The sequence below is a fragment of the Setaria italica genome, chromosome III (assembly GCF_000263155.2).
Source record: "Setaria italica strain Yugu1 chromosome III, Setaria_italica_v2.0, whole genome shotgun sequence".
NCBI classification, from domain to species: Eukaryota; Viridiplantae; Streptophyta; class Magnoliopsida; order Poales; family Poaceae; genus Setaria; species Setaria italica.
In genome coordinates, this window is record NC_028452.1 from 28,146,295 (window position 1) to 28,170,181 (window position 23,887).

Sequence of the window (23,887 nt, forward strand, 5' to 3'; positions counted from 1 at the left end):
TAATGACTTGAGAAAAACACACCTCAATTCGTGATAGCCTCGGATCTTCTGTCACACCTAAACTCTAGCATGCATACACAAGACAAAAAGATCTCAGACGTGCAAACAGTATTGCCAGTACGCGTACACGAGACACAAAGATCTCACACACGCAACAGAAATGGCTAAATAGGGACTGAGAGCCTAAACATAACAGGCTAACTACTCAGAAGAAATATGACCAAAACAAGAGCTTGGCACACAAAATTTACATTATATTCATCACTGAATAAATTTCAGTAGTTCCAAATTCTACAAAAATGCTACATAATGTATTCATTTCTTTTTTCAGGTTAAGTTTCGGCGATGACTCTCCAGGATGCTCAGCCTACCTCCAATGGTTCAGCTAGTTCCCAAACTCAGGAGCTCCACTCGCTCTCAAATTCGGGGGCTCCGCTCGCTCTCAAATTTGGGGGCTAAGTGCCAATAACTACTCGACGTGGCTCCTATGCCTCACCTGGCGCATAAGCTCAGGAGCTAGGCACCGCAAAACTACTCGGATGATGACTTGTGTGAAGGCTAAAAACCCTTGGATTGATTAATTAATTATTGCAAGGCTTGGGGGCTGCTAAACTACACCCAACAGTTGATTTTCTTCAAGCTGAAAGAAAAAGATTCAAGATTTTATGGACCCTCAGCCTGATTCTTCGATTCAACCTAAGGCTCAGGGGCTACTCCATATGGAGTGCGACTTCTGCTGCCCTCCATATCACATTCCAAAGATGAAGATTGCAAAATCAAGATGATCAAGGGCTTAAGCCCACTATAGCCTCATGGTAGCTTTGAGGAACTTTGAAAATTCTGCCAAACAAAATACTCAAAGAGCAACAAAACTACTCGGTGAGGATTTGAAAAGTACTTGAAAGCTGCTGCATTTGGCTATGAAGCGCTCGAGGGCTTGTCGGGGATAGATCCCCAGTACCCGCAAGGAAGGAAGAAGACGGACTCCTACTAGGATTCCCATGTAATCCTACTAGGACTCACACCTTGTAATCCTACTAGGACTCCTCCTTGTAACCTACTAGCAATTCTACCCCCTGAGTATATAAAGGAGGGTAGGGGTACCTAGATCGGTAGGCTAAGAACCATCATCAATAGCCAACAATCAGGCTACACAACACCCAAGCGCAGGGAGCAATATAAACTACCCCAAACAGGACGTATGGTATTATGCTATTCTAGTGGCCCGAACCTATAGAAATCCATGTATTGTGTCCTCACTTTTACCTTCGAGTTTCAGGTCCGATGAGTCCCCACCAACCAATCTACTACCTCGGGATACCCCTTGGTAGGTTGCCAGGTATAAAACACTAACACAGGGGGGAACACCCAGGAAATCCCTGCTCCCAAGGAAGTTGAGATTGTGTCTTTGTCCCCCTCCATAGAGGAGGGTGTTCTTTCGTCAGCCATCCTTCCGATTCGGAGGTGTAACAATTTTTCCTAAGATTAAATTAAAAATCCCTGCTTGTGTTTTTCTTCTTCTTCTTTTTTTTTGTCTCTCTACCCAGAAATCCTCCTGGGTCGCTTCCAGAACTATGCTTGTGCCATGGATGGGATCCAAGAGCCAGGGTGCAGTCTCCTTCCCCTCTCCCTTTGAACTAGTAGGGAGCCTGGAGGATTTCCTAGCTTTCAATTATTGTTGACCATGTATTTACCCAGGAGGCGCATGATCTTGTTGCCTCCGAGAGTCCTCACCCTAGACTCCTCTTGGCTGTGGAGAAGGGGAAACAAATAGTCGTTGAGTCGCCTATCGTGTCATCATCATCTGAGCGCTGGTCGGAGAAGGATGCTTGCGAGGTGAACTCGCAAGGAGAGTTGGGCCTCGCCCTTGCTAGGCACTTGGCTGCGGAGGAGGTTGTGGGAGCGGCGCTCCTTCAGCACCATCGATGCGGCGGCATCCCAGCAAGCCACCTGGGATGCTTTATCGCTGGACCTAGGACCATGCCCCACCGCCGGGGAGTCATCGTCACGATTGTCGTGCCACCCTTCCCTTTGGTGCTCTATCTGAGGGCGGTCCATGCCTCGTTCTGGGGTGTGCGCACGCAATTGCGCTCACCGTAGCTTTTTAGACTACCTCAACTGACCTAGGCTAGATGATTGTTTCGTGTGATGCAGCTCCAAAATTGTTAGTTTTGTGTGGTATCATTTGTAAAATGATCCTGGAAAGGCGCTCACCTTTTTTTTTGGCCAGTTTCCATTTTCTTTTGGCCTGTTTTCATTTGTTGTGTCAATGTTTTCTGGGAGGGCAACACCTCCGGCTGAACATAAGTTTTGTTATCTCGGAAGGCATCGCTTTCGGTCGTAGCGGACGTGCGGTAGCTTAGAGGCAGGCAAAAACACCATTTGGGGGCTACAGCCCCGGAGCGGCTCGTGGTTCTCGTCGGAAGGCATCACTTCTAGAGAGGAGTGGGCGTGTGGTGCTGCGCCGGCGCTCGAGAGCCTCAACCCTTAGCCACCTAGCGCAACTCGTCGAAAGGCATCACTTTCGGAGAGGAGCGGGTGTGCGGTGCTACGTCGGCGCTCGAGGGCCTCAGCCCTTAGCCACCCAGTGCGACTCGTCGGAAAGCATTGCTTCCGAGAAGGAGCGGGCATGCGGTGCTATGCCGGCGCTTAAGGGCCTCAATTCTTAGCTGCCCGGTGTGACCAGAACGCCTCACTTCCGGAGAGGAGCGGGTGTGCAGTGCTACGCTGGTGCTTGAGGGCCTCTGCCCTTAGCCGCACCGTGTAGCTCGTCAAAAAGCATCGGTTCCGGAAAGAAGCGGCCATGTGGTGCTACACCAGCGCTCGAGGGCCTCAGCCCTTAGCCGACTAGTGCGACTCATCGAAAAGCATCACTTCCGGGAAGGAGCAGGCACGCAGTGCTACACTAGCGCTCGAGGGCCTCAACCCTTAGCCGCCCAGTGCGACTCATCGGAAAGCATCGTTTCCGAAAAGGAGCAGGCGTGTGGTGCTACACCGGTGCTCGAGAGCCTCAGCCCTTAGCTGCGTAGTGCAGCTCATCGGAAAGCATCGCTTCCGGAAAGGAAGGGGTGTGCGGTGCTACATCGGCGCTCGAGGGCCTCTGCCCTTAGCCGCCCAGTGCGGCTCGTTGGAAAGCATCGCTTCCGGGAAGGAGCAGGCATGTGGTGCTACGCCGGCGCTCGTGGGCCTCAGCCTTTAGCCGCCCATTGCGAATCATCGGTAAGAGTGCGGCTCGTCGGAAAGCATCGCTTACAGAAAGAGGAGCAGGCATCAGGAAGCAACAATCTGTTGAAACAATTAGAATGATATCATGTTTAATATTGATTCGTTTCATGAACTACCAAAAATCAGGGCGTCATTCACATCAGAAATAAGAACCAATATCTTACACAACTAATTAAAAAATGACATGAGTGACAAGTCTCCGTGATATGTTTCACAACGCACGAAGGCAGAAAGTTTAGAAGAAAGCTCCACCCTCCATAGCAGCCTAAACCAAAGGCGAAGGATAGGAAACTATATATAGGACTAAGCTAGGGATATCGAATCGAAGCACTTGGATATCAGCATACAAAAACAGAAGAAACGTGCACTGAAGCTAAATCACCGTACCAAGGATAATAAATTTCTACTTAGAAATCTGGACCACCTGATGAGCCAATAAGCTAAGTCTTGCAGTGACAGTAAGTGAGTGGTTAACGCACCGAAAGAGAACACAGTTAAGGCAAATAGAATAGTACTGTTTTCTCTAAAAATAAATCAGCATGGATTTTGAAAATACTATATGTGTGGCTTTTGCATTACCTGTTATCAAACACTCATAACTGAGAACTTAAATGATTTTTACATGGAAACAAACGAACTCAAGTACGCAGTGTCTCCTGTATGCAGCAGTGATGAAAACTAAGAGTGCCACAAATGTAGAAACTTTTATATCTGAATGTGGAAGCATTTATGTCCCAAATTAACAAAGATAGTGTAAAGTGTGGGAAAAAAATTATTGAGCTACTCTAAAAAAACAATCATTTGTTTAAGGATGGGTTGTTCTGCAGGGAGCCCAGTACATGTTTGATAGGTGGGGAGCCCAGTGCATGTTTGATAGGTGATGAGAGATATGGGTACCAGGAATCCTCACCAACCATGATACTGATCGGCCTGACAAGTGGGCTCCTGCCCGACCTTGGTGTGGGCAAGGCATGGAGCCATATGGAGCACAAGCTCGGAGGCTGGACAAACGGATTTTGCCCAGTTATTACAGGATACATATTGTAATCCGACATAGATCGATTTCCTTGTAACAACCAACTAGGATTAGATTCTAGCCGACTTGTAAAACTAGGTCGTTGGCCTATATAAGGCAGCTAGGGACACCCCCCGAGGGCATCTCATCTCATACCAACAATACAATCCACCAGAATACAGGATGTAGAGTGTTACACCTTGTTGGTGGTCCGAATCTATCTAAACCTTGCGCCCCTATGTTACCATTTGAGTTCTTGTTCTTGCAATCTCCTCCGCCTACAAATCTACCGCTCGGGTATCCCTAGGTTGACTGCCGGATACTAAATCCAATAGTTGGCATGTAGGGGTGATCGTCAGATCCTCCCCAGTGAACTCGATGTCATCTCATTCCGGCATCATCTTCTCTGATAGCACGAAGGACTTCCTCACCAACCCAGTCTAGCTCTATTTCGGGAGCATGCCTGCCGACTCTGACTCCACCGCCACCACTGCCATCTCAGCGCCGACTGGATCTACGCCGACGGGACAAGATATCCACTCGAAGATCAACGCTCTACTCGTCCAGTAGATCGGCAATCTCTCGCTCGACGAGAGAATTCTGTGCATTCTTGCGCCCTCCTACCCACCCACGCCTCCGACCTAATCGCGGGGCTGGATCGCATAAGTGCTACCATCACTGAGTGCATAACCCTCTCCAAGTCAGTTCCACGCCCAGGGAGGTCAGGCCAAGGCCCTCCGCGCTTCCCATTCGGCCTAAGGAACTCGGCCGCAGTATTCTCGGGTGATCTTGCGCGGTCAAACCAGATCGAATCTGGTAGCCCAACCCAACCCACCCAGTTTTCGGACTGTGGTGAATTCCAGGTGGCTCGTTTCACCTTAACTCCAAACTCTTACGGCAAAGGAGACAAAGGCAGCTTCACCTTACCAGACAGGGAGGTCTTCGTCTCAGCTGACGAACAGTGGAGAAACCTCCTCAAAAGAGGAAGGCTGCAACGCTAGGAACCGGAACCATAAGAGACTCTACCGGCAGGAGCAAGCCAACCTCCAGGCACCCGCCACTGCCGCGGCAGGTGGCGCACCTCCCGTGCCACCGGTCCAACCCAACGGTGCCGACAATGGGGGAAAAGACAAACACAAACATTAATTATGCCAAAATGCATCATGTAAACGAACACAAACATTGCAGCCAAACCGTAGCATATACTTTTGTAGTGCCCGAGCAAAGCATAAAACAATCCCATCCATTTTCTGAAGTTACGCAACTGGAACCATGGTCCAGTCTGAATAATTGTGACACTGTTAAATGACATGCAAATTTATTATGGAGGTAACATTTCAAAAGACCATGAAAGACATAATTACGATTGAAATCAATGTACGGAGTCGTAATTAAAATAGTTAAATTGGGGCATTGTAGGCAGCATGGCCAATTGGTCACATCCGGGGGACATCGGGGCAAGGAGTCAGCGATTTCTGCGAAAGAATTTTGCAGAGGGCGCATCGTGCAACTGTCAGTTATCCTTACATGCTGATGTATACTCCCTGTACGTTCCAAATCGTAGGATATTTTGGTATTTCTGTATTCATAAATTTTAGCATGCGTTTAGTCAGAGGCGGATCCAGAACGGGGCTGCGCCCCGGGCTGAGCTGTTGAATCACACCTAAAATAGTCTAATTTTGTCTCCTAAACCTCATTTTGTTAGGCTAAACAGCACATAGGTTAAAGGGACTTCATGGTCTCGCCCCGGGCTGCAGCCCGGGCAGCCCGGGCCCTGGATCCGCCCCTGCGTTTAGTCATAGTGTATATCTAAGTCAACAATTAAGAATACGAATTTAGAAATACCGACGGACGGAGTAGCTACTTAAAATTCTTAGTCTTACCGAGTTGCTTATTGCATCTACGTTATTTTTTCCACCGAACAAATTTAAAAGCAATGTATTTAATTATGAGAACCAACTAAAAATTGCAATGTATAATATCTGACAAACAACCTAGCTATGTAATTATCGTTTGCAAGAGGAAAAAAGATAACTTGCATCATAATCTCAGCATCGAACAGAAGAATCAAGAACCATACTTTCCTATATCTACCAGAGTATTTATGTAACGTCCTCCCAAACTAGCTGTGAGCTTATATATGTGGCACAGTACCATATCTCGTTCTTTGAGAAAAAGGAGCTAGCACACAACGCACCCTGCAGTATGCGTGCAGCTAGCCACGATAATATTAGCAGACGTAAAAGTCATTCCAGGTTCTTAGTAGATCCTCTGTTTCGCAGCATATATAGGAGCCCGGCGGTGCACGCATGTGTCAAGACGAAAAGCACCGACAGATAAACGACCAAACGCATCAGCATTACCGCTCCTTCACGCCCAATTACCCGAGGAATCAGACCATTGCCTCCCCTGAGCAGCGAATCGAAGCGACCATCTAGTTTCCCCCGCATGCACACGCCACCGTGCGCGTACAATACAAATGTGTTGTCTCCTTTCTGGAAGCTAGCCAGGTTTCTTCACGTAGCTGGAGGAGAACACAGCCGTGAGCCGTGCTAGACCGAGAGGAAGAGAAGGATCGCGCGCGCGGCCGGGATGGCGGAGGCGATCATCGGGCCTCTGGTCGGGAGGCTGCAGGAGGTGGCCGTGGGCGAGGCCCGGTTGCTGTTTGGGGTGAACGCCGACATCCACAGGCTCCGGGACAAGCTCATGTGGCTGCAGGCCTTCCTCCGCGAGGCCGACACCAGGCGCCGCGCCGTCTCCAACGAGATCACGAGGGTCTGGACGCAGCAGACGCGGGACGCCGTCTTCGACGCCGAGGACGCCCTCGACCATTACCATCTCCATGTGGACAAGTCCAGGTATGTATGGGCCTCAAAAACAGTCATATGTCAGCCCACAACCCACAAAATTGCATGAGCATTGAGCAGTGCTTTTATGCTCCAGAAATGTTTCCAAACGTCTGGTTTAATTAATTTATTGTATGTACATATATGCATTCTGAAGGTACCCAAGGTGGGCTCGTCCTACTATGCGATGCCTGGCAACATTTACAACAGAAATACGGATGAGACGCAGCCTATCAAGAAAAATTAAGGCCATCAACCGAAGGCTTGATGATATCATTGAAAACAAAGATAAATACAAGATGGATGATGCGGATAAGAAGACAGATGTGACATGGAAACCTTCTACCACGGCATCTATACCTTACACCCATAGAAAGCTGTAAGTGTTGACATAATTACGTTTTATACTAGTATAACTATATTTTGATAGTCCCTTTTATGTGCTATAGGTCCCAAATATGCTTGTGCTTACGCGATAATAATTTAATTAACTACTTCTTGGTGTGGTGGAGTTGTCAAGGCATGATTTCACCCACTATGTGGTACAAATCTAACGGAATATAATTTATACACATGCAAGTGCTTTTTGTGAGTTATACTGACCAGTGTGTGAGCATAGACACATTTGTGGGGCTAGAGGTTCGGGTATGTCATCCTTGTAATCATAGAAGAAATACTTTTGCTTAGGTGTCCTGACTTTTAAAAACTATATGTAGACAAGATTTTAGCTTAAGTTAAACAAGTTTAAACGTTCCAACAGGTTGACATACATTAAGTTCTAAATAATTCCAAGTGACATATAAGTTGCTTACCCATTTGAACGTGTATTGAATTCTGGAAGAATCCTAGGAACTAATTTGAAACTTCTACATTTTGTGTTGAGAAGTTTATAGTGTTTTAGATAAAAGGGGTCTGTTCCTTGTTTATATCCCTGCCACACACCACCACGTTGCAAGCCTAACCCACACACCTCCGGTACAGCTTCCGTTAGAATCCACATAGGTGGCAGTTGCGCCATCTCCCGAACAGTTTACAATCTGTCTTGTAGTATCCGGCGGTGATTTCATATCATAATACAGATGGCAACACAAACGCCTGTCTTAACAAAATATAAACCATCTGAAAATATCAAACAATCATCATTAGGGGGGTTGATGACTGATGCAATTTGCAGACAGTCGAATGTAAAGAACCATCGGAATTTAATGTCTTAAAATAGACGACCATCATGGAAGAACCATCGGATTTTTCTTCAAATAAGCAGATATAAAAAAACGGTAATGCTATAGAACTGATGTCCGAATTTTTTTAAAAAAATCGGATGCTCCGACATATGTTGCAATAGTTAAACATCGATGTTGCAACTATTATTTATACATGTTTCATGGTGAATGTTGCATGAAACATAGTGTTTATGTTGTGGTAGGAACTTTCTATCCTAGAGTCAAACCATATAGTCATTTTTACGCATTATTTTTCATGTTGCAACAGTAACCGCTGATGTTTCACTAGGTGATTTTTAATGTTTCGTCGGTGCATCTGATGGAAAATTTTCCATCGGACGTCCAGGCGCTAGTAGTGCCAAAAAAAAATTGTCTGTAGTATTCCAACCATATGCACTCAGCCATTTTTGTCACCATCATCAATATGCGTTTTAGATAAATAAAAAAGACTTTTGTAGTTTTTAATATGAAAAATTAATGTAATTACAGAATAATATGTCAAGCTGGAAAATTTTAAAAAATATACCCCTATCGTCAACTGGAAGAAGAAATCATATTTTTGCATGCTAGCTGGACAAAAACAGGTAATTTCATCTACCAAGTAGACGAAATTAGTATATCATCGGCGGATGAAATATATATAATCCAACCATTGAACGAAACTACATGACGAAAATAGTTGTCATATACTGTGCATGACAAAATCCATATTTCGTGTAGTGACCGGACGAAATCTTGTTCCACTTAAAAAAAAGAATGGCAACGTGCCGGTCGACTTGACATGAAAACAAAGAATGGCAACATGCCGGACGACTTGAACATGCATTTGAAATTTTCCGAACCATTGAAGCTGCAATTCCCGGCAGTGAAATTACATGACAAAGAGGATCCGTGCCCGGTACATTGTTGCCGATGGTAGCACGATGACTATAGAGTTTGCAACATGCGGACACCACCTCTTACCTAAACAATCTACTACAAGTTGCATAGCATGTACAGTGTCGTTTTAATCTAAACATACGCCCTTTCTAAACCTAACATGCCTTAGCCTGCGTTTGGATGTAGATATTCAGCCTTAGAATTGGAAATTGGCATTGAAACTCTCGAATGCCGACTGTTTCGATGTCCAAAAATTCAGAATTAGAAATCAACTCCAATGCCAACTGATATTCATCACGCACACACTCCCTTCCCCTCGATACCAAGCTCACCCCCTCCGTATTCACTGGAATCATTCCTCATCCCATCCCGCGTCTCTATCTCTCTCACAGACTCGCACCCTCTTCCTTCTCCATGGCATGCCGTGCCGCCCCTCTAGACCTCTGCTCCTTCCTTCAACGGCGAGCGGCGCCACCCCTCCGCCAGCACACCACATCCTCCCTTGCCTCCCTCCACCAGCGGCCGCATCCTCCCTGCCTTCCTCCACGCCGAGCCGCACCGCCCCTCTGCTAGCATGCCGCATCCTCCCGTGCCTCCCTCTGCCGGCGGCCACATCCTCCCTGCCTCTCTCGAGCCGCCCCTCCCCTACCTCCCTCCACCGGCAAGCCACACACGCCCCTCCCTTGCCTCCCTCCGCCGGCACCGCTCTCCTTTTCCCTCCCTTCACCGTCCCTAGCTGCAGCAGCTCAGTGTCCCTCGTCTCCACAGACGGTGGATGGAGGAGCTGGTGGGTGGTTGTGACTCGGTGCCCCTATCTTCATCATTGGTCGATCTGGGTGTCCATGGCGCATGAAGGAGGAGCCGGTGGCTGGTCGTGGCTCAGTGCCCCTCTGTTCGTCGTTGGTGGATCTAGGTGTCCATGGCGCATGGAGGAGCTGGTGGGTGGTCGTAGCTACCGACGGTGATGGGAAGAGCAGTGGGGGAGAGAAGATGAGTCAATGCCAAATCTTACTCCATGCACATCCAAACACGAATTAGTATTCGTGCTCTTGTTGAATTCCATCTCGCAATTTCATCAACATCCAAACAATCACTTTGGTATTGCGACCCATTTCCAAAACTACTCTGATTTGGTATTGAGACCAATTCAATGCCAAGCCCCATAGTATCGACATCCAAATGGAGCCTTAGGGAATTTAGAGAGCCGGGTGTAAAACCAAAGCAGCAGTAACTAGTAGTACTTACTCTAAGAGAATTGGGAGGGGCTAGCCTTGTAGAATCCAGCACCACCAGAGGATAGTGGAGATGGAGGACGATCCTTGTTTCGGTGGTACGTGCACTTGCACCACGGATCCAGAAAAATGGGGTCCCCTTCGATGCTAATGACAAAAGCATTTGCTTCCACATAGGCTTGAGGCTCTCCACCTACTGCTGTAGATCAAAGATCTTACACTTCAGGTTGTTGATGTACTCTTTGGTGTGCTCCAGAATGGGAGGGTCGACCCACTTTGTGAAGTAGAAGTTCTCTTTATCAAGGTAGAACTGCATACAAGGTTGTGTTAGGGCATGTGATGTCATTAGTTGAGAGGGACAACATTACTCACTAATCCTATAGGGTATCTAAAAAGCATCAACAACAATCATCGCAGCCATCGTACATCTGCTTGACGTAAGGCTTGTGGTGGTGGCATTGTGGCCACACATTGTTGTGGTCATCATAAGACTTAAGATTTTTTGGCAGAAGGAACGACTGACATTCCTCCAAAGGGAACTAGTCCACTGGTGGCTCATACTCTGCCGGTCCAAACGGACCCAACCATGTGATGGTAGGGAGAGGAGGAGCCCCTCCTTGGCCCCTCCTACGCCCTCTCTCACGTCCTCGCCCTGCTGCTGCAGCCATTGTTTATTGTGAGTTTGTTGAGTGGTAGTGGTGGAAGAGGAATAGATATGGAGGTATTTGAAGAGCATTGTGGTACATAGCACAGGCCACATTGAAGAGCATTGAGTCACATCTAACTAAAAAGGCTTCCGTGCAAAGCGTGTAGGCTGAGGTAGATGTGCAGTTTGGGCTTGTTGGTGTAGTCCCATCATACTTAAAAGGCTATTTATCATGCACCTATCCATGCTAGAGTCCCATCAAATATAAAAAGCTAATGTTTAGGGTCCTTTAAGTCTATACACTAGACTTTTTAGTGATGGTTCATATCAACAGAGCTTTAGCATGCACTTTTTAAATGCAGCAAAGGAGAGTACTTGAAGCATCGGCATGAAATGTTTTCACAATACAAACAACAGTACAATGGCATGTGAGGCACCCAATATGACAAATCTAAATGGCACCATGTCTAGAATATCATGGCTTAGGTAATGTAAATTGCTAGATCACAACTAAGGCTCTACTGGTTGAATCAATGGACTTTCCCCATCCTCACTTTTTTCAAGGAACATTATCCATCCTGCTTCTTCAGATTCTTGTGTCGCTATTCTTCTTGGAGTAGTTGTGCCTGACGAGCTTCAAATTCTCCCTCCTATTGTTTCAGTGCTGTGTCTCGGGCACCTAACTGCTCGCACCGCCTCTGCAGTTCATCCTCTTTGCCCTTCAAATGGATCTATTGTTCGCGGATGCGTCGCTGTTGCTCAGCTCTTGCTCAAGCTGAGCAAGATGTGCCGCCTCTGTAGCCTTAGTATGCCTAACATAGTATTGCCCTTTGGTCTCTACCTACTATGGTATTAACGACACCCTCCCTACAGGCCTACTGTTGATCCATTCCAAGAATGTTCAAGCTTGCATATACATTCGTGGTTAGTTGTATGTACGTGTACATTGAAAACATATTAAAAAGTTTTACGAATGGACAAACCTTGAAATCATCATCAATGTCAAGACACTTGAAGTACCTACACCCCTTTTGTTGCCCCGAGGTATCCCATACTTGCAACCACACACGGAAGCTGCAGTGGTATTTGGGGCACTCATTCCATGGTGGAATCCCATTTCGATCATCCCTCCATAACAACATTTCTTACAACGAGAAGCAATATCACTACAACAATTGAAGTAGGATTGGATAGTGGTAGTATTGCATTTGAACGTTGCATGGATGTTTGTTATATAGAATGCCTGTGACAAGGTGCATGGACCATATCTATCACAGTAAAGCAAAAGAACCTGCATTGGCATCATAGGGCTACACCCACTATAGGATCAAGAAGGCTAACTAAAAGGGGGCTAAATAGTCAATTCAAAAAAAATCTAGCAAGACTTAACTGACAAATAGTGGAATTAAAATGATCAGCTAAAACATGAATATAGCCCCAAACTTCAATTTCTCAACTATGTGCACCAGCACCCTATGTCTAGATCAAGGTTTGCAATCCTAGGGTGACAAGCAAGCAATTCAAGTTCATCTAGTAAGGTAAACTAATTGAAAGAAATTGCAAAAAGTAAATAAGCTCAAGTAGACATACCACAATGGAGACACCGATTTTGTCCCATGGTCTCAGCGACTTGCCGGTCACCCCTAATCCAAGATGGCTCAAGATCAAAGAACTGCTCCACACCCCAATTCCACTAGAGTTGCTCTTCAACTCCGGTGAGGTGAGAACAATGCCTCCCACAAGCTCACCGGGCCTTCTCTCAAGCTTCACTTGAGAAGATCACTGATCACAGCACCAACATGTCATCTAAGTGCCGGCAAACATTAAGAGTAACAAGTCAAGACTAACATAAGTCTCCACCAAGTGCCTAATGCTCAATCTCTTATGCAACTGCACTTGAATCTTTCCTCTCACCCTCTCTTACATGCAACACGTGCAAAAACTCGTGGGAGGACTTGTACAAGCTCAGGAAGGCTCAATGGGATGCCTAACACTTAACAAACTTGTAGAAAACTGAGTATACATAGGCCACCCCTACAAAACTAGCTCTTACATTCAAATCTTGTCAAAATAGAGTTTTCACGGACTGTCGATCCTTACATTACAGGTCCAGACTTCGGAGTGGACCGTTATGTCTATAGTGAATAGTCCATTGTACATAACTCGGATGGTCCACTAGTCATTTTCTATTGCAACCATAGAACCAATATGTTCCTGTCCAACCCTAAAATCGATAGCACACCATTTCCTAATATAAACACAGAACCAACATGTTTCTGTCCAACCCCAAAATCCATACCAATAGACCGTCTACCCCTCTGGGCCGGACCATCCACAGCTCTATTTTCAGCACAACCAACGCTTGGTAAAAGGACCATAACTTTTAACTTTGATGTCCAAATTGAAATAGGTGATCCTAGACTCTATGGAAAGCTCGTTTAGAGGAATATGCATCCCAACAGAATGCTTGATCAAAGATACAATGGATCAAAGAAGAACTGCAATCCAAGATCCACCACACACCATTACCGTCAACCATTTGCAACTTTTGCAACCTACCAATTCCATGACAAGGCTAGAATGCATATGCAAGATTGAGCTTTTAAACACCTAGAAAAGACTCAAGCATCATCAAGACCCCTCTTAATAGTACAACATTCTATGTTATCAACCTGGCCTTTTCTCCAGTAATCACCGAGATTAGCAAAAATAAAATGCCCTACATATCATACCTTTGCCTTGCGCAAATCCATTTGGGTCTAGCTTGATGCTCATATGCATATTGTGTCCATCACTATCAGTTCTTTAGGGCACTTGATGTTCATCGACATAAGGGCTCCACCCATTTCATCTCATCAACACACTTGATGTCGATCAAGACATGATTTCCACCTTCTAACTTTTACCACATCATTTGGCTCTCATCAATAAATGATGTTCATTCATTTTCATTTCTTTAAGCCACATTATGTCCTTTGCCATGTGAAGTATATCCTTTGCTTTCTTGCTATATCTTCTTGTACTCTTCGTGTAAATGATGTGGATCACCCATAGCTTCACATGGCTTCTCATGGTCCATCGATGCTAAGCCTTTACTCACCCTTCACGACTGCCTTGGTCCCTCGGCGCCAATTCCCTCGCTTGCCCTTCACCCTTGCATGGTCCATCGCTACCGAGCCTATGCTTACCCTTCACCATATGCCACATGAAACCACTTTGTATACTGCATCTTCAATGTATTCACTTTATCATTCCCTCCATTCAACACAATACTTGTTGATCACAAAATAATAATGCTCATGTTTTTTATTTCCATAAATTCAACATCTCATGTCCATATTTCTTCATACCTTCTCAACAAGTGTCCATTGATCATAATGTCTTGTTGTCATCAATCACAACCTCAAATTATTCATCCTCAACCAATTAGCTATCAACCTTTATCTTGATGCCAAAACTCAACCTAATACACCATCTCATGGAAATATTTAGTTCCATGCATCTTGTTGTCATTAATCACCAAAAATCATCATAGCACAATGCTTATGGGCCTAGATCCTTCACCTGCCTACATATCAAAGTTTGAGCATTGGCCTACATATCATAGTCTGCAGCATAATGATACACCTATGCCTCATCCTATCCTTGACCCCTACCATGGCCCTAATGTTGAACTAAAGGCTGCTTCAGCTTTATGCCGACACGGGTGCCCTAGGCTTGTCTTAGTCTGATGGTGAGAAGCGGGTGGTAGGCCTAATCTCTCATCTTTGTACCACCACCTCCTCTAGGATCTCATGCGTAAGCTCTATAGGCTGCGGGTACGAGAAGAGTTGTCAGTAGTCCATCTCCCGCCGTGTGCCTCTGTAGCCCTTAGAGGCCACGTAGAAGGACTCTGAAGCACCATGCCCATCTTCGTGCTACGATGGAACTACAAACTAAAAACACACATTACATCATTGAATTATGAAACACACATGAAAAAAAACAAATGCAATACAAAATGAGATGCATGACGCATGGACCTAGAATGGGGTTAAACACAATAGTGATATATCCAGCAAACCCACGTACAGGCATGGTGGGTTGCAAAACTAGCCGTGGGACCCCGAATAACAAAGGCGCTTGGGGGGTAGACATGGACCCCTTGAATTGTAGAAGGACCTGCGTTGGCTAGCACGGGTGTCCATGGTAAGGCTGTGTCCTGCCAAATCGAACCTCCTGGCTGCTCAAGGGAGAAGCTGTGTACAAAGGTCGGTGCACCATCGTAGTAGGTTGTGGCGGCCTATACCTGGTACTTGGCACACAACGGTCTTTGACGACATCATCTGTATGTCGACATGTGACAATATCCATAATATGCTTTGCCTTATGGTCTAGCCGGGAGAACATCTCTATGACATCATCGTAGGCTCCACTTGATTCCTACTGACCGAGCAACACTACCGCTTGTGTTGCTTCTTGCTCTATCTCCATTCACAAGTCATCCTATGAAAATGTAAGAATGAGAGTTAATTAATGGGCAAAATTGGAATAATCGAATGGAAGTTGTTCAACACATACCGCCTGGTGAAGGGCTCGGCCTACGTGACTAGGGTAAAGTGGCTATGGTACCATGGGCTCATCTTGTTGATGCTTCAGGAAGACAAGCCATGTGTGAGTGCGAGATGGTAAACATCACCCAATCAAACAACCACAACAAGAACAAGTACACCTCAAAGTGATGAGTGATCTGGTAGGGTGTGGGGTCCTCCGCCATCCTCTCCAACTACATAACAAATGTGCATTAGTACAATTTATTGAAACAAATAATATAGCACAGTGTATGGATTTATGCTTAACTTACTCTGAACATCTTGAGCCATTACTCTAAATATCTTGAGCCACTACAACTACAAGTCGTGCTTCTTGCTCGCTGCAATGGCAAGGCCCACGGGCTCAGGTAGAACAGCCTGAAATCTCTTCACCAAGTTCTCACACCAACCCATGTGAATGACGGAGGGCCCAATAGGCCTACCATGTATAGGTAGGTCGGTGAGAATGGACACATCCTCTAGTGTCCTAGTCATCTTACTAAACGACACGTGGAAGGTGTGCGTAATGGGCCTCCATCAGTCCACCAATGCTGAGAGCTGGCACTAGTCATAAGGGAAACATCTCGACTACTCAGGTTGGTCATCATCTAACTCCTTTGCATCAGCTGCATCCTCGCACGTTGCCTCGCGCATAAGGGGAAGCAAGACAGCATGCTCAAGCCTAACAAAAGAATTTGATACGTTTTTTATAGTACCCAATTATGGCATACAACATACCTTCTATAATTCCAACAAGGGGTAGACCACAAAAGCCACTTATAATCCAATTGTAAACCTCAACTAGGATTGAAGTGATAATGCTCCACCTTGCACCTACTGTGTTAAAGAGCAACGCCTACTTCTCTTTGGACTCTGCCTCTATCCAATGAGAGAAACACATGATGTTCTGTACTCTCCATCACTGAACATTAGGATCATCTAACCCTTCACCGAGTGGCGGTAATCCTGGTGTGATCCTAGGATTTTCATTCATCAATGGCTTCTTGCTCATCTTGTCAACATGTGTCGTAGTAAACTTATCTAACTCTTGCCATAGTGCATTAAACTTTCCTTCCTAGTTCTGGATGCACAATAACTTAAACATGATCATTAATTTCTTACTCCTAAATTTCATATACAAAATTCACCACCATATGGCGCATGCACTACCGGCTCTATAAGTCTAGCCACGAATATGGCTCCACAGGATCCTCTTGCAAAGACTTCACTGCTGAAAGTAAGACAACAAGCCGATCATGAATGGTACAAACATTTGGTTAATCAAACGCAACATCGGGCTTAAGATGCCGAAGAAACCACAGCCAGCTTTCATTGTTCTCACTCTCAAGGAAGGCGAAAGACAAATGAAGTATCTGTTGGTTTACATCAACTCCAATTACAGCTGTCATTTATACTTGCCCATTAAGAAGGCCCCATTCACAAAAAAAGCACCAGAGGACAATGCTTAAATGACTCAATGCATGGGCCCAAAGACAAGAAAGTACCTCTGAACACCCTTGGTTGATCTTGGTATACTGTCTCCTTGAATGCGGTGTACATCCCAGGGTTTCGTTCCTTCAGGCTATCAAACACATGGGGCATGTTACAATAGGATGCCTCATATGTACCCTAACACTTCTCGAGGGTAATCTGCTTCACCCACCAATCTTTCTGATAAGTTATATCATATTTGAAACTGTCGGTGTACTCCTCATTGGATAAACGACCACTCCATGTCCCTCTTTTCAATTATCTCACTATATAGTTCATTCGCAACCAGAGACGTCATTAGGTTATGGTGCCTTTTCCCTAAGTTCTGCAGCGTACAACTGTGATTCTTCACTATAGAAGCTATCCAATGGATATCAAGTTTCAGCTTGTATGCATGCACATAGAAGCTGCACCTAGGTGCCCTGCACTTGACACTGTATTTTGATGGGCTAGAAGTCTTGACCCACACCTCCCTCGGTAACACGATCACCCACTATGACAGTGTCCTTTAATTCTTGCTTATTTGGAAATAGTTGATTCACATCGATCATGCTGTAACCATAATGGTACGGAGACTCCGATCCTTCTTATCCATAGCTTCCATACTTGATGCATCTGCCATATTCCATTGTTCAAGAATAGGAGAATTTATGTCCACAATTCCTTCTTCTTCATCACCAACTTCAACATCATCTTCCTCTTCCTCACCCAAATTTGCCTCCTCTTGCATGGTGTTGCAGTCAACAGTTTCTAACTCTTCAACAATCTCTTGGCCTCGTATCCACCATCAGCCACACCATCAACACCATCTACCCCCTCCGAACGGCACCTTCCTCTGTGATCTCCAACTATTCTAGTGACACATCAACCCCACAAATGCTCTTGTTCTTGGCTGCCTGCGATGAGCTTTCCTCTCTGACAAACTCTTTTGGACATGCCTTAACTAGGATAGTTAACGGAATATTACACTGTCTGCACCCATTTCCTCCACTTATATGTTCGGTTAGCAGCTCTGAGCTCATACATGACTGGACTCATACCCTCGAGACACAAGGATTGAATCATAACCGAAAAAATACTTGTATATATCCATCTGAAATAATGCCATGAACCAATCTATCAAATACCTTATATTAGCAACTTCGGCTTGCTCAATGGTGATTTGAGGGGACATACTCAAATGAGATCCATTCTAATAGAATATTCTAATCTAATTTGAGCTCGACCTGGCTATCACCTGGCACAAGTTTGAGCTACTAGTTAAATATGACAACAAATTAAATTTGTCATAAACCTAATTTGTAAACTCTAAATTTCATTATTACCAACTAATATAAACTACATTTCATCAACTAAAATTATCCTAACCCTAAACAAAACATAAATCTAAAATATAAACAAACAAAAAACTACCTGCATGCTACCTCGACAGTGCTGCGCTCCCCCGGCCGCGAGCCCGCAGCGCACCACACTATTTGGCCCACGTGCGTCGTGCTGCATGTGCACCCTGGCCTGCGCCCGCTCCCCAGCTCGCTCGCCTGCAGCTGTACCCGTCGATAGAGAGAGAAGGTCACCATAGATACGGTACAAAATGAGAGGGTTGCGTGAGAGAAAATCGATCGGCCACGGGCTGACGAAATCAGATTTCTTCATCCAACAGCCCGATGAAAATAGTGTGCCCTATGCGACTTCTTACCTGTGGTATAAAATATTCTAGTGGTTAGACGAAATAGGGTTTTCGTCTGTTGGTTCGACAAAATAACCAAATTTCATCTACTGGCGAGATGAAGATATGATTTCATCTACCTAGTAGATGACTGGGGTATATTTTTGCAATTTCCGAGACCTAGCATATTATTTTGTAATTATGTTAATTTTTCGTATTAAAAAATTAAAAAACCAAATAAAACAGATGGCTTTTTATTGGCTGGCGTCTGCAATATCACATTAAGCAATATATTTCAGATGTTTGTTCAGGCAATGGGACAGCGTAATAGGAAAACATACATTTGAATTCAATTAATTACATATGCTACATCACTGCATTTTAGATAAATAAAACAGATGGCTTTTTATTGACCAGTTGTTTGAAACATCACATTAAGCAATATATTTCAGATGTTTGTTCAGCAAATGGGACAGCATAAATAGGAAAATATATAGATGAATTCAATGAACTACATATACTACATCACTTGCATTACTATACTACAGTAATCAGTCAATAATTATATTCTACTTGACTAATAACAGCACAAGACAATTCTACTTGACTAATAATAGCACAAGACAAGCAATTGTAGTTAATATAAAAGGCAATAGAATGGTGATTTTATTTTTGAACAAGTCAGTGTAGTAACACTTCTGTACCAGAATCTTCTTCACTGAGAGTTTAGCACTTCTTGTAGTGATATATACGTGCAAAGAATAATTATGATGAACGCATTGATAGCAGTTGCTTCGTTGAGATACTAATTCTTGTAGCAATTGTGTAACCATGAACCTACTTGTGTCACTCGAGCCATTTTGAGTAAATCCTGGGTCTACATCCACGAAATATGGCATAGCAAGCCACATGGCATAGGCGAGGTTCTAAATCGTCGTGTACATCATAGCAGATTAATAACTTATAATTATCATGAACTAATAACTGTGTAAAACACATATTCATTGGCATTAAGAATCATCATTACTACATTGGCAAGAAACCACGCAATGACATAGACAAAATTGTGCCTCAGATGACCAAAGTACTGACGTAGAGAAGGACTTTAATGAGATGTGTAAGATACTACATAGTAGAGATAATAATTTGTGGAGACAATGCATTTTTAGAAGCGAAACTATTTTAATGGTCTTTTATGAAATATTTTATGGTAATCGCAACATTCAGTAACCCAAGTGGATAGAAAAATCAAACCTTTGTGCAGTGAAAGGAAAAACAGAAAGGACAAACTTGGATAGAAAAGATTGTGCATATTTTTGAGTTGAAAATATATAATGTCCATTTTTTAATTATTATAAAATAGATAACTATACTTAATTTTGATAACACGTGAACATTATTCAAAACATACTATTTAGATTGTACTTTACTAATAGTAATAATTATACAATGGTTGAACCTCAGGGATGATATCCACGATTCAAGTGTGGTGATATATGTGGAGGAGCATAAATTACTAGAGGAAGCCCTTAGTACTTTAGCAGAACAAGAAGAGAGCAATCAATATCATCCTATTGTGACCACAGTGTTTGGAGAAAGTGGTATTGGCAAGACAACCCTTGTGAGAGACCTATACAAAAGAATACATAAGAAGAAAGAGTTTGAAGTTCAAGCCATGGAGCGCTTTGCTCCTTATTTAACTGCTACCAACATCCTACAACAAATTGTTCAGCAACTAACAGATGATGACAAGAATTGCCCTAAAGAAAAAGCCCTAGAAATGTTGAAAGTTGTATTGGGAGAGAAGAAGTACTTACTGGTGATAGATGGTGAAGTTAGCGGTACTGAATGGAAGAACATTCTTACTAGCCTTCCAGCAGGTGCAAGAGGAAGTAGAATAGTGCACATTACACAAGGTAAACCAGAAGAGCCACCAAGCAGCTATCGTCATTTGTCCATTCAGGTAAAGAAACTTAAAGAAGAAGACATCATGGAATTGTTCATAAAGAGGCTACCTAAGGAAATGCAGGATGAAAACTTCATAAAACACCACCGTGAAATTATTTGTAAAATCACTCAAGGGTTGCCATTGGCAGTAGTTCTTTTGTCAGGTCTTGTGCAAACCAAGGAGTTCCCTGTTGAGTGGGAGAAGGTTTTTGACTACCTTAAGTCAAAGCAGTCAAATAGGCTTGACAGTATGTTGTCCGTTTGCTTCGACGATCTTCCACATGAACTAAAATGTTGCTTCCTATACTTTGCTGCATTGCCAACCAACACAACAATTGAGGCACGCAACTTAGTGTGTATGTGGATTGCAGAGGGATTCATAAGGTCAAAAGGTGGAAAGTCGATGGAGAAGATTGGCTATATCTACCTAAATGAGTTGATTAATAGGAATCTTGTCAATCCAGTGAAAATGGACGATGATTCTAGTTTTGGGAGTATGTTTGTCACAATCCAAAACAAAGTTCATGAGTTTTTGCAGATTGAAGCACATGAAGCAAGCTTCGTGGAGGTCCATAGTGGTGATGATATCCCTACATTAACAAGTGCCCGTCGCCTCTCTCTACAGAACTACACTGAGAAATATGCTGTCCTGGCACATCCATTACCAAAGCTACGATCTATCTTTTCTCAGTATGAACAAGAGCCTAAAGGTCCTGATCATGGTCGTAGGTCCAAAAGAAGCCCAACTTATCATGTGTTTCATCTATCTCAACGAAGGGTAGTAAGCTCTATGAGAAAGAAAGACATTAGATCTCACATAAAAGAGTTGTTTCATGGATCTGAATACCTCCGTGTCATCAATCTGCAGGGGATTGACATCGGAGAAAAATTGACAAATGCAATAGGCAATGTTGTCCACTTGCAGTACCTTGGCATCACATCATGTTCAGTGACAAAGATCCCATCATCTATCGGAAGGCTCACTAGCCTTCAAACATTGGATGTCAGGGAAACTAATGTCCGAAAGCTCCCAAGGGCTTTCTGGATGATAAAGACCCTAAGGCATGTGTTTGGGTTTGCCCTGGAATTGCCTAAGCAAATTGGCAACTTGAGGCAGCTACATACACTTGACTCCATAGATCTTAAAGTTTCTGAGCAGGCCTTAAATGAGACGCTTGGAGAGATGATCCATCTTGAGTTCTTGTCTATTTGGCATATCTCACATGACAATGTGGTGGATTTACCTGGTGCTCTTGATAACCTTGAGAGCCTTAGGACGCTCATATTGCATGGGATTATACCTTCAAGTGTCTTCACCACCTCTTCCCTTCGCCGCCTCAAATTCATGTTTCTAAATGGGGACCTACCATATTCATATTACAAAGATGATGATAAGCATGTGTTTTTCCTACCTAATCTCATCATGCTTTCGTTGGAGGGAACAAATATCACACAAGAGTTCATTAGCAAGCTATCTGAGCTGCACTCTCTTGCCACCCTTGTGTTGTATCCTGGCTCGTACAAGGACAAGGAACTTGTATTCTCTTCACTCAGATTTCCACGTCTGAGGAAAATCAAGATTATTGATGTGCAAGTATTGGAAAAGGTCAAAATTGAGGTGAGCGTGCTTCCCAAGCTCAAAGAACTGGAAATTCACTCCCACCACACAGGTCATTATTATGAAATTGATATGGGTGATGATGAACATGGTCAAATCATGAGGATCATGGTAGACCTCAAGAAAGAAGATGCTGTTAATAAAGAAATGTTGCTACCACTGGATGGTTGATGGTTTTCTGCTGAAAAGGTAAAAAGGCACCAATCGGCGGCTGTTCAAATAGTGTGGATTAAGATGTTACGATTCATATGGTTCTTATAGCTGGATTGTATGGTTTGGCTATATACATACCCCCTCTTTGTTTTACATGTCATAACTACTTTGTCTTAAATAAAACTTGTCAAGCTTCGATCAAGTTTATAGAAAAATATATCAACATCTATAGTCCCAAATATATGCACTATCAAAATATATTCCATGGTGGATATAATGAAACAAATTTAGTAATTATATTTTTCTATAAACTTAGTCAAAATTGAAAAAGTTTGACTTATGACAAAACAAATGTGACATGTAAAAAAAACAAAGCAATTATCAGGCCACATTGGGCATTGTGTGTTCCCCCATGAAATATGTTGTGTTGTGTGTGTTGAACAGTTATTATAATATTTGGCAAACATAGTTACTATCAATGTTGTTCTCTGTATTTAAACTAATGTAATAATGTTGAAAAAGTCATGATGCTTACACTGCCATGAGCCTGTATATAAATGTCTGATATAACAAAGATGGAGTGAATGTTAAATGCCGAAATACAAAGATGTTTTAATATGCATCAATTCGGACTCTTCTTCTTTTAATTTGTAGGCCGCCCTTTGAGGGTTTGCTTTTTTGGCGTCAATATCTATGCATATATTACCAAGTGATTATTTGTTATTTAATAGAATGTATTTCATACAGGACTCATGCTATTTTTGAAGTACAACTGAACTTCAATTGCAATTTTTCCCAACCAATGGACACATCTTATCTTATTATTACTAATTAGAGACTCGTTTTAAATTTTTCACGGTGATACTCACTACGTACGCTAGGAACAAAAGATAAATTTTAGAAACTCTTATAAAAAAAACAAAAACATCAATCCATCATCAGTAAATTGCATCCATCATACAACAGCTTGGCAGGTGTCCAACAACTTGTAAAATACTCAATTTAATACAATAACTTGATAGATGGGTGCGGATTGGTCCAATAACTTATGAAATGCTCAATTTAGTATAATAACTTGGCAAATTGGTGCATCTACAGTCCAAACGTTACAATGGCAGTGTATTAAACAAAAGTAGATGGACATGTGGATTTTGTTCCGGATAGTAATTCTTATTTTTTTCAATAAAAGTTGTTGGCGTCAGGTTGTTGCTTCTCAACTATGTACATAATTTATTTGTTCATTAGTTCAAATTCAATAAAATTCTAGAAAAATGCCATTCGCGTTACCAAAAGTCTAATGTCCATAAGGGAGATCCTAGAATCTTAGGTTCGTTCTGCACTCTACTCATGTATTCCACAACTGTACAGAAGCATG

At 43.5% G+C, this 23,887-nt stretch overlaps 1 protein-coding gene across 1 annotated transcript; it reads left to right on the forward strand.

The window, feature by feature from the left end:
• Window positions 1–6,765: 6,765 nt before the first annotated feature.
• LOC101769314 (putative disease resistance RPP13-like protein 2) lies at window positions 6,766–22,737 on the forward strand. Its single transcript, XM_004962415.3, has 3 exons — window positions 6,766–7,098; window positions 7,244–7,465; window positions 20,259–22,737. Exons 1-3 carry the CDS (start codon window positions 6,833–6,835, stop codon window positions 22,528–22,530), a joined length of 2,760 nt encoding a protein of 919 aa, XP_004962472.1. The 5' UTR covers window positions 6,766–6,832; the 3' UTR covers window positions 22,531–22,737.
• The last annotated feature ends 1,150 nt before the right edge of the window (window positions 22,738–23,887 follow it).